At 37.2% G+C, this 12,680-nt stretch overlaps 1 protein-coding gene across 1 annotated transcript in view; it reads left to right on the top strand.

Annotated features, from left to right (window-relative positions):
• The first annotated feature begins 767 nt into the window (after positions 1–767).
• TTN (titin) overlaps positions 768–12,680 on the top strand; it is a 271,326-nt gene continuing 259,413 nt past the window's right edge. The window contains 6 exon segments of the mRNA XM_037740043.1: positions 768–981; positions 3,541–3,644; positions 5,780–5,983; positions 7,413–7,700; positions 8,182–8,267; positions 8,361–8,605. Coding sequence (XP_037595971.1) covers positions 3,554–3,644; positions 5,780–5,983; positions 7,413–7,700; positions 8,182–8,267; positions 8,361–8,605 — 914 coding nt within the window. The 5' untranslated portion in view covers positions 768–981; positions 3,541–3,553.

Below are 12,680 nucleotides of genomic sequence, written 5' to 3'. Positions count from 1 at the left end.
AACAGCATTCACATGCCTGGAAAAAGAACCTTATGGATGATTTAAGCATAAGACCTGGCTACTTACTTAGGAGGAATGCATGCATATTTGTAAATATTAATGCTGGGCAAAAATGAAATCTGACAAAAGTGAAATCATTGCACTGTACAGACTAACCTAAGCAGAGTTCCATTTTTCCCTCTCAACATTATTTCTTGCAGGGTTGTATAAGCAATAAGTTCATTAACATCAGTGTAACTGTCCCTGAAATAGAAGTGGATTCTGGAGAATGTAGGTAGTACAAATTGGCTGTCTTCAACACTAAGGTTTACAGCAACTGATTCTTCAGAGAACATGAAAATTCCCTCATCTGCTGTCATGATTGACAGGTCCATTTGGTTTGTTTTATGGGGCAAGGGAACAGGACTGGGGCCTGACTCAGGGCAGAGTCCTCAGGTTTTGGGCTTTTTTGCATGAGTGCCCACAAGTGCTATCTACTGTTACGCCTCTTCAGACCCGCATTTTCAGATTTTAACATCAGCAACCAGTGCTCTTCTCTGAGCCTCAACACAGTTACTCTTTAAATGCAGTTCTATTTCCTCGGTAAAGTCTCCTTTGAGGTGCTAAATTTAGCACTGTCAATCAGAAGAACAGGTGGTATGTGACACTACCAAATAGGTCCTCTCCCATCATGCTTTCCTAAGACAGCCAATCACCCAGGGCCCTGCCTAAGGATGTGGGGCTGTCAGCAGATCTGCTGAATAAAAGGGCAGGCCAGACCTTGGCTCTTGAGCAGTCGTGCATTCCCAGCCTCGCCTCGGGTGTAGGGATTGCATAGAAAAGCAAAACTACACAGTCTGGACTGTGTAGTTTTGTTTTTAGGATTAGAGGCTCACCGATTCATGTCGGAGATGGTCGGAAAAACCAACTCTACATAGGACGTCGTTTCAGAAGCAACCTTGGGCTTAGTCCCACCCTTTTTAGGCACTCTTGAGAAATCAGGTGAGTAGCAACTTTTCTGATTCTGATAGTAGAGTCACTTGCGTATTGATCTCTGGCTCTGGATTATTTGTGTGTGCTAAATGCCTCTGTACAAGTGTTTGTGTAACTACTTGTTGCTAGTGCTGACCCATTATTCAAATCTTCTTGTTAAATTCTGTTTTAAAATGTCGGGGTATTTTTTCCTTAAAAAATTGAAAGCTTTAGCATGTCAACTAAATGATTCCATGATTCAAAATTGTTTAAATTCACTTAACATTCTAAATGTTGAGGTCTGAAATGTTGAGAGAAACGTTTGCTTCTTTTCTAGACTCTTTTTATCTGTTGGAAATGTTCAAGGTTATATTACTCAATGATAAAGTGAAGCACACCAAGAATAGCTCTGATAAAATGTGTGTGGTGTCAGCTACACCCTGATGACTTTTTAAGGGAATCAACTGCTGAGGTATCAGTTGCAGGACAGTGGCAGAACACTTGCCTGCTGTCAGTCAACCTTGGAGAGTTTAGGAGAGTTTATTTTAAGAGCATGACATTTTAGATGCATACCTTTAGCCCCAGTTAGACAAAGGCCTGTGAAGAGCAAGTGCCAAAGCAACAAAATCCACCTAGACAACAGGAATGTAAGACCAGTTTATGATGGTTAATGGCGACATAGTTAGAGATTTGGAATAAAGTGATATAATTGTTTTCTAAAATATTCAGAATCTCTGCATGCATTTTAATTCAGCACACATTCCAATTATAAAATTTGAGATAAATGTTGACACTAAGAAGGGAAAAAATAACGGTTAAAGGCTTTGTACTTCTAAATACACTTTGATTTGATTTCTCATCTTCCTAGAATTCAATTACTAATTGTCAATGCCTGTAAATACATAGATATAAAATTATGTATTCCATAGCTAAGAAGACAGCTATTTTTAGAAGATGCACTAGCTTGTAAACAGAAAAAGTCAGGCACAGAAAGTTGTTCATCCCAAAGAAAATATGCTACAAAAAGGAGTTCCTGACAAAAAAATTATGAAAGCTTTTATTATCTGAATTTTCCAAATACAAATTTTATTGTCTCAGAGAATGCTGGTTTTATTATTTTTTTAATGAAGTAAAAAGTTATGATAAGGAACAGAATTATCACTAAGAAGATTATTGCTCTATGAAGTTTTAGTAAACAAAGAATTTTATAAAAAATAGTAATAAAGTGATTGACAATTCAGAAATTTTCTTTTTATTTCAGAACAGAATAGTCATGTTGAATAATTAGGTATTTATGCATCTGAAGATTCTTCACATAATCTTTCTGAAACTGATAAGCAAAGTACTTTCTTGCACTTAACAAAATGGCTTAACTGCAAATTTTATATTCGTTTCTTTGATGTTGAGTATTTTACTTTATGAAAGCATAGGCCTTTTCACTTCATCTACATTTTACACCAGCCTTCCATTATTCAAAGTGTGTAAATTGTTCCATATTAAGAACTCAAGCCAGCCTTTTTCTTTCAGGTCTATAATAAACTTTGGCCTGTTCACTAAAATTTAAATTTCTCGAATATTTACTTCAACAGTAGCAACACTCACTGCACAATTATAGTATGAAGAAATGCTAAGAAATAGAAAGCATCGTATGCTGTCTACAAAAAGTTTGCATATTTGATAAGGCTTGCCAAAGCTTTTCCAGTCAGGAAAGATATTACAAATTTCAAATTTTTACTTCTGGTGACTATTTTAAGTAATCAGATAATGTCTGACTCAATGTCAACTTTATAAATATAGAGTGAATGAAAAATCCTGGGGAGAAGGAAAATTTTTAAAATAATTGTATCTCACACATTAAGCTGATCCAGAGGTTTATTTCATTTCATTTTATTTATTTTTTGAGACAGAGTCTTGGTCTGTCATTCAGGCCGGAGTGCAGTGGCACCATCCTGGCTCACTGCAACCTCTACCTCCCGGGTTTAAGCGATTCTTGTGCCTCAGACTACCAAGTAGCTGTGACTACAGGCACGTGCCATCACGCCTGGCTAATTTTTGTATTTTTAGTAGAGACAGGGGTTTCACCATGTTGGCCAAACTGGTCTCGAACTCCTGACCTCAAGTGATCTGCCCGCCGCGGCTTACCAAAGTGCTGGGATTACAGGCATGAGCCACCGAGCCTGGCCCAGAGGTTCATTTTACATTTGTCACATGTCTTGTCTCTAATTACACTTCACTAATCCCCCATTGCTGTGGTTTTCTTTTTCTTCAACTCAACCTGATTTTCCACCATAGGTAAAACTGTATATTCCCTCTTTGACGGCTAGGGTTGATTCCTTGCTCTGTTTGGCTAATTTTTTTTTTTTCTATTTCTCCTTACACTTGCTACTTTGGGTTGGGTTTTAAGTAAACCATTGAAGAATTGTCTAAAACTTTTCAAGCCACAAAAGAGAAGACCTCTGCATCACTCTAGGCCCACAGATGACCTATGGAGCAATCCATTTAAAGAAATGTGTGTCTCTGCTATCTGCAAAGCAGCTCCAGAGTGACTCTTAGCTGGGACACCCTAATTCATTTTCTCTTCTTTTTCAGAGTGCCTAGAAAGATGGCAACTCAAGCACCGACGTTTACGCAGCCGTTACAAAGTGTTGTGGTACTGGAGGGTAGTACCGCAACCTTTGAGGCGCACATCAGTGGTAAGTTCACACATTCACCCTTTTGTTTTTTTTTTTCCCCTTTGCATCCTCTCCGGTAAGTTAATGTTGCTGCAGGACTTGATGCCAAGTTTAAGCCCTGGTTTCACTTTGGAAAATTAATCCAACACTATGGAAAGGTCATTTTAAGAGGATACTATTCACGGAGCACTGACAAAATCTGACAGTGTAATGGCTTGAAAATGTTTTATTCATATTTATTATTCCACAAAGCAAAAATAATTAGTATTGGATTAAAATTGCTGTTAAAATCCAGCAGCTAAGTAGGACCAAATTTAGTCATTCCATGTTTGGGTTCAGCTGCAGAGCCAGACTGGAAGCCAAGAACTCAATAGAAGCCAGCCACAGAGCCACTGGGTAGGTAGCCTGGGCTGCCGACTCTGGACACCTGAACTTTAGTTTGCTCATATGCAAAGTAACAATGCATCTAATTTTCCTCAGAAGCAGAGCCGTTCAGTAATAAACCAACTCCTCGTTATTATTTTATTTTCAATTTTTAATGAGTGATTCTAATGAATTAAAAGACTTTCCAATCATTTCGAAATGACAGGAAATAATATGCTTCTTGGGTCTCTCTATTTAAAAGGAAGCAAACACAAACCCTAGAATTTTATTTAAAAGGAAGTTCATCTCTTTTTTGCCTTCTTTTTCTTCCTCATAAGCCAGTTTATGGATGGTTCAAAAAAATGTGTGGTATCATCTTATGAAAAAATGGGGAGTAGTCTATGAACTATATTTATAAATAATTTCAAAATTATTTAATCATTATTTTCTCTTTCTGTAGTATTGGAACTAGCCATGTAAGATGATATGGATTAATAAAAAAAAGTTTGATTATTAATTTAGTTCACTTCCGTGTTGCATTGCCCACTTCTTTTTCAGAATTTTTTGGCTTATAATAAAGAAATAAAATAAGATTTTTTTCTCTTTTTTTTTTCTATTGTATGTACCATTCTTATTCATAACTAGATAATACTTTATTTTACATTGCACAAGTATCATATAATCATTATTTATTTTCTATTGTACATAAAGAGACCAATGAAATTCTCTTTTCATGCACGATAAAGTCTTATTGGCTTCCAAATAATTTACTTATTTATCCGGTAACACTCAGTAACTTTTGAACTGAGCAGAACACATATGACTTCAGTAGGAATTTGCCTCCTTGAGAAGTAGTGGAATCTGGCTACTTCATATCTTCTTGTTCCTTCAAACTATATACAAATAAATTCTTAGAAAGACATTGCTGAAAATATCCAATACCCATAAATTGGTCCAAAAAATAATTGGCCATAGTGGGAGATTGGCTAACATATGAACAACAAAATAGACTTTCTCTAGATTACCTTTACCTCCCAGCTTAAGTAGATAGAGCATCAACCTTTATGCCAAGTGCAAAATACACCATGCTTGGAACTTACCTCATACATTCTCAATGTACAGAGTTTTAATGTACTTAAAACATCAAACGATGGACATGCAGTTCTTGGCTCTACAATTTATGCAGGTAAAGAGAACTTGGATTTCCACGTGCGATTTCAGTGATCCATGTTGTTCTGAAAGACTAGGATCAGGCTCTTATTATGAGAAATTGCTTGTCCATGTTACAGTGTTTTTACTGATTGCACTTGTGAAAGCAGGAGAGTCCAGAAAGACAGCATCCCTGTAACCACAGAGGAGGGAGGAAGGCGTGCCTCCTGGGCTTGTCAGGTAGAACTCGGAGATCAGTTTGCTGCTTTTGTTCTTTACTTGTTCTCCAAGAGGACAACAGCCACTCTATTATTTTAATGACACCCATTAAATTGCATCAGATAGAGCCCTGGACAGGCGGGCAGGAGATGGAAATTCTAGTCCCCTCTGTGTTGCTGCTAACCGAGGGATCTTGGAAAAATCATTAAGTCTCTTTTGGCCTCGGTTTCCTCCATTCCTGCCTTCCTAATGGTCTGCAAGTTTACACACTGATCATGCAACTGTTGGGTTTTCACTATCATTAAGTGGCATTCCATGCTGGAAAGCTTTTACAGATTAGGACAAGGCAGTGAACATGATGGGACAAAGCAGAGGACTTTGCAGTGCCCACTGAAACCTAAAGATGAATTGTTCTTGCTCTTCAGGTTTTCCAGTTCCTGAGGTGAGCTGGTTTAGGGATGGCCAGGTGATTTCCACTTCCACTCTGCCCGGCGTGCAGATCTCCTTTAGCGATGGCCGCGCTAAACTGATGATCCCCGCCGTGACTAAAGCCAACAGTGGACGATATTCCCTGAGAGCCACCAATGGATCTGGACAAGCGACTAGTACTGCTGAGCTTCTCGTGAAAGGTAGGCTGGTAGGGACATGCCAATCCTCTGCTCCCCCAGGAGTCATCTCCGGCAAATTAGGAAAGGGGTCCAGAAAAAGCTATGAGCGTAGGTAGACACAGCTCTTAAACTAGAGAATTGTCTGCTGAAGAATGAATTATTTATAACCAATTGTTTGCCTTGTGGAATTTAATTTTCCTCTAGAATACATCATAAAAGTGGCTGAGAATCAGTTTCTCTATACACATATTAAATACTCAAAACTATGTTGAGGAAATATTAAAAATCATGTTTCTCAGCAAGTAGAAAAGCTTGGAGCCTTATTTATAAGTCTATTAAGGAATAAGAAATATTCTGCAGGAAAGTGTGAATCTCCAGGAATTTGTACTTTAACAAGCATCCAGTTAATTCTGATGCTGGTGGTCTACAGACCACCCATTTAAGAGGCATGTAAACATACCCAGAAGAAAGCAAATGCTTGTTTTTTATTCAAATGCATGACACTGTTTCCCCAGAAAAGTTATCAGTGGCCTCTGTTGTTTTTCTCTATCCTTTACTACCTAGTGAGACATTAGTATACAGAATATTGCATGCCTTTACACATTACATAATATATCTTACATATGCTACATAATGTTACATATGCTTATCCAATAAACTATACCATCAGTGATGTTCAATTATACAGCTATAATTGACCTAAACAGAAAGCACATCAAGTAACATCAGGTAGTACTTCAGCATGCACCCAGAAAGTTCACAAATGGAAAATGCACAGGGTTGGCAGCACCTGCTGTTTATTACCCAAAATCATGTCAAAGCTAATTCCATTCACTCTTCACACTTATAAAAAATTTCTTTCAACATAACCAAAAAAAATTCCTTTCTATAACATAAAACATGAAGTAATGTTACTATTGGGATTAACATTTTAAATGCAAGTAAATATTTGGGTTATTTGAGCACCTATCAAGTTGGCAAAGGTTTGGAATATTTTTAATTAAATGAAAAATGTAATGACTCATAACAGGTGCACCCATATCAACCACTGGAATTCATTTTAATGCAGCTTACTGGAATATGCACCATGACTTTAACATATCAATAGAGCACTATTAATATGTTGAGAGGGAATTGCCAGAAAGATTATCTAGAAATGTTGTAACAAAATCTAGAGCTTTTCTTTAAAACAAATAAACAAAAGTTGATGGCCTAAACTGCTAAGCAAAACAAAGCAAATAAAATAAAATACGGTGGCAAGAAAGCCTTCTCTAATCTCCTGGCTCCATTCTTGCTGTCATCACTGGGTGAGCTGGGTTCAAGGACAGTCAAGGATGTTTAGATTGGCAAGTCATTGCCTGGTTTTAGAATCAGAGCTGTGATTGTTTAAAAATACCTTGTGGGGAGCGCCCAGGCTCTCAGTCCTGATTTGGTTCTCTTGCCCCCACAGCCGAGACAGCGCCACCCAACTTTGTTCAACGACTGCAGAGCATGACCGTGAGACAAGGAAGCCAAGTGAGACTCCAAGTGAGAGTGACTGGAATCCCTACACCTGTGGTGAAGTTCTACCGGGATGGAGCCGAAATCCAGAGCTCCCTTGATTTCCAAATTTCACAAGAAGGCGAACTCTACAGCTTACTGATTGTGGAAGCATACCCTGAAGACTCAGGGACCTATTCCGTAAATGCCACCAATAGTGTTGGAAGAGCTACTTCAACTGCTGAATTACTGGTTCAAGGTATGCGCTGGAGGTTGAGGAACAGAGAGGAGGGGAGAGAGCTGGTTTGTGACGAAGTAGGGCCAAGCGTCCACCTGCCTCCTCTCACAACCCTGGGAAGACAGCTGTCAGCTGTTATAAAAGCTGGCTTTTCGACACCCATGGAAAATCCCTGAGATTCTAGGCAGGAGCTCAGAATGGAAGCAATCTGTGCTTATGAATCTCATTATAAACTGGAAATGGTTTCAATTAAGTGATCTACATTTCCAAATTATTGGCAAATATAGGAATTTAAAAAAATTGTTCTAAGTAAATTTTTATCTAATAATGAACGTTTTCTATTTTAAACCTAATTTATATTCATGCAAAATCCAAAATTTCTGCAATTTTCTCTATTGGGATACCCAGAAAATCTTTTTGAATTTGTAGTCGGAATTAACAGAATCTCTTTAAAGATAGGTCATTGTGCGCCTCCTAAATATTCATCCTTCCTTTCCCCCAGGTGAAGAAGTAGTGCCTGCTAAAAAGACAAAGACAATTGTTTCGACTGCTCAGATTTCAAAATCAAGAGAAACCCGAATTGAAAAGGTATTTTTCTATACGGTCGGTTTTCAAGCCTTTCAGCCTGTTGTGCCCCCAGCTGTTCCTCCTTAACGTGGGCTTTGTTCTAATCTTTTACAGAAGATTGAAGCCCACTTTGATGCCAGATCAATTGCAACAGTTGAGATGGTCATAGATGGTGCCGCTGGGCAAGAGCTGCCACATAAAACACCTCCCAGGATTCCTCTGAAGCCAAAGTCCAGATCCCCAACGCCACCGTCCATTGCTGCCAAAGCACAGCTGGCTCGGCAGCAGTCCCCATCGCCCATAAGACACTCCCCTTCCCCGGTCAGACACGTGCGAGCACCGACCCCATCTCCGGTCAGGTAAAGCTTCCATAGGGACAACAGATTATTGCACATTTTGGAAATAGGTTTTGAAACAAGAAAGGTTCCCTTGTCCCCCTCGCAGGGCATGCGAAGCGGGGAGTGGCTCGCTTCTTCAGTGCCCTGCTGCTCAGACCTCCAGGGGGGCATACAAACCGGCAGGTTGTGGGGCTTCGCTTCGTGTTCCTCTCGACATCTGGCCGCTGTCTATCTGCCTCTAGGGTCTCAGGGGTTTTTATAGGCATAGGACGGGAGCGTGGCAGGTCAGGGTGATCTTGGGAAATGCAGCATTTGGGCAGGAAGGCAGGAGTGCCTGTCTTCGCCTAGGTCCATGGGCACAGGCCTCACCAGGGACCATGCCCTTTTCTTCCCAGAGCTTCCCTGTCCCCCTCCCATATAAGTGTCATGCAATCAAAAAGGTAGTAGGTGTCAAAGGAGGTAAAGCAAGAAGTTACTGAATATGAATTTCATAAATCCTCACTGTCCACAGGTAAATTGAAGACCCTTAAAAATTTATGAATTCTTATTTATATTTCATGTAATAAATATCTACTTTAGGACCAAAAAATGGCACAGTGTAAGGAGAAGAGCACAGAAGTTACAGTTGAAAGCCCTAAAGACAAAACACCCTGATCACTTAACAGTTTGACTTAGGGCAATAAGTATAATAATAAAATAATTGTTACTATATATGGATCACTTCCTCTCTCAGACGTTTGACTGGAACTCTACATACATTATCTCATTAAATGTTCACAACCTGTAAGAATTATTATCCTCAATTTTATCGATAGGTAACTGGAGCTAAAGAAGTTAAGTCGTTTGTTCAAGGTCGCAGTTGTGTCATCTGTAAATTAAAGAGAATCACAATAAGAATGATCTCAAGCTGCATTTTGGGGCTTCAATGAGATAATTAGTTGAAAGTGCCTTGTAAATAGAAAATAATTATGCAAATGTCCTTATACTCAGACAGTAAGTAAAACCTTCTAAATGTTTTGCATATGCTTGTGTTATTTTATCTAGAAAATAAAATGGATTTCTATACTTACTTAATATGGAAGTATTTTAAAAGGTGATCATGTATCATAAACAGGGCTCAGAAATTATATAATGAAGTGTAAATTGTCCACAACAGTTTTGAAAGTTTGAGATTTTAGTTTATCATGATGAACGTTTTAATATGATGAAATGAAAAATGTACAAAATTTGAGCAAACAAAAAATGTTTATAGATCAATTTAAATGAAGTAAAAAACACATGATGTTCCCTGCCCAGAAAATTTTTATAAAAGAACAATAAGGAGATAGTTGACCTAAATAATATTCAAACATACTGTAAAGTTGCTATAATAAGAACAGTATGATATTGATAAATGAATAGAAAAATACACCAAGGGAACAAAACAGAGTCCAGAAAGAAAGTCAAGCATATAGGAAATTCAATTTTTAAACAAAGGGACCTTTCAGTTCAGAGGAGGGAGAGGTATTTTAATAAAGAATGCCAATTAGTTATCTATCTGGAAGCAAACAAACATAAACTTCTGCTTCTCACTATTTACAAAATAAATTTCACCTTGATTAAATAGTTAAATTAAAAAATTAAAAAATGAGAATACAATTTGCAAAAGTATTTATAGGTGAAAGCTTTTAAAAAGACAGTTACAGATTCAACTACATAAAAATCAAAATGTATTTATGGCAAAAGCAAAAGGTCATTACTAAACCAAATAGCATTTGTGAAAAAATTTTAAGAGGCTCCTTCTCCTCAAGATACTTCATTGCCTCTACCATCAATAAACATAAAATGGCTGCAAGGTAGACAACACCAGCCTAGAAACAGTGTATAGCCTACACAATTACATATGCTGGATAAGACCCCATAAACAAGCCAAGTGAAAGAAATGGATCTGGGGGAAGGTTTGCAACATTTTTGACAAATAACTAATACACAAATGCATTAAAAATTATCCACAAATTAATTTTTGAAGGGAAAAATGCAACACAAATAAAAAACAAAAGATACAAAATAGTATTTCACATGAGAGGCAATGTAAAGGTCCAATAAATATACGAAAAAAATGCTAGTTATTTTCCAATTTTTCTTGTTTGGGCACAAAAATGTAAAGATTTGGCAAACACTAACATGAAACCTTGAGCAAAAAACTTGCTTTAAAAAACATGTCTAGCAGTTGCATAAAAAAAGTGTTCAGTCTCAGGCTAAATCCAAGTTTTCACACCATGAAATCAACAACACAGGCCAAATACGATTTCTTGAGGAGATAACAACACAACTATATTTGAAAACGCAAGCAAGCCTAAAGGTCATTTAGAATCATGGAGTGTCCCAATCCAATGGAGAATTTTGACCATCTTAGCAGTTTTGAAAGTTCATTAATAACCATCCAAATTGGTCCAAAATTTTGCTTTTAAATAATTAACAAATAAAGTGCCAATTTGCAGAGAAAATAATGTTTATCAAAGTTAGACTACTTCCCAAATGTCTCATAGTTTAATCTTGATTTTTGTTGTAGAGTAAGGTAAACACGTTTCATTGAATAAGGTGCATTGTGTCTCGCTGTGACCGGGTGATTATTTTTTATTGTAAGTGCAGAAATAAGCACTCTCCTATAATGACCGAAATTACAATGATTTTCACAGTTATAGGCTTACCTGTGACCTGCTGTTAATCAGTCATGTCATGCTAATCATGTCTTTAACTCTTTTTGAATTAAACCCATTTACTAAGTACAGCAAGAACAAGGCACAGGTTGAAACTTAAAAGTGCATGTTTCTTTGCTTTTCTTCAGTTAGTGGAAACCATGCATTATTCTAACTCAGTTTTTGTTATATTTTGAAGGCAGTCATGTTCAGAAAAGAGGCTTGTTCCCTAGATTTCCCTTTAGTTTGATTACAATTTCATTTATAAAATGTAAATGAATTTTCACACACAAACACTTCTTCAAGAAAATAATTAAATATTTCTTCAAGAAAATAATTAAATATTTCTTCATGAACCTGGTTAATGTTGTAATGTACTGTTAAGGTACTTTGTAATTTAGAGAAAATATCACCTGTACCTTAAGTTTAATTAGAATAATCATTTCATTTATGATCAGTGTAAGCTAAATATCCTAGAAATATCCTAGGTAGTGACAGAATGCATTTATGAACATTTTCTTATATGCAGAATTAATAAAATGCAATGATAGGGCAATACTGCCACCTAGAGAGGAATATGTAATAAGCCTTATTAAGAATTAAATTAGTTTTGAAAAACTTTTTACCTTACAGTAGTTAGCCAATCCCCAGAATTATTGCTGTAGATCAGAAACGGTCTTTTTTGGCTCTCAGTGCTGGGATTTAGCACCCATATTCTTCAACTGATGCTACTTGCACTCAGATACACCTAAAAAGCAAACAATGAAAACTATTCTGGAAGAAGCAACTTTATCAATTTAACCAAACATCACAGAATCATTAGTTTTTAAATTAGCCAATTCCCACAATAACTCTAAATATATTTAAAATAAGTCCAGAGTGTAATACAAGGAGGGCGAGTGTAAACAAATACAGAGGAAATTAAAAGTAGCTGTCCACAAACACTTTGGTTAAAGCAGCAATTTGGAAAGTGCGCTGCATAACCTACACTCAGAAACATGGTAGAAAGCTTCCTAAGAACGTGTCCTCCTGTCCTGGAAATTCACAAGGCCTATTAACATGGTAAAGGCTGTGAGAAGTCCTGCAGGGGGAAAAAAAGGCTTTACTTGTCTAGTCTAGAGTGGCACAAGCATTTTGATTACAGAAATCTTTCTTCTTATAACACCTATTTAACATCCCCTCACCCCCAGAATTGGAATACAGAGATTAATTGGGAATACAGAGATTGCTGGATTTGACATGTCTTTCCTTTGGCTGCGTATTAAGCACCTTTTTTCTGTTGCGATTTTTTTTTTTTAATGTGAGAAGATGCAGGGCACAAAGTCTGTAGCTTATTTGGAATTAAAGCTGATTCTCTTACAGGGTTACAGCAGATAATAGGTTTATTGAGATTTAAAACAAATTACTTCCAAGTACAT

This window comes from Cebus imitator, unplaced genomic scaffold (assembly GCF_001604975.1).
Source record: "Cebus imitator isolate Cc_AM_T3 unplaced genomic scaffold, Cebus_imitator-1.0 Scaffold78, whole genome shotgun sequence".
Classification (NCBI taxonomy): domain Eukaryota; kingdom Metazoa; phylum Chordata; class Mammalia; order Primates; family Cebidae; genus Cebus; species Cebus imitator.
This window is presented reverse-complemented; position numbering and strand designations above follow the sequence as displayed.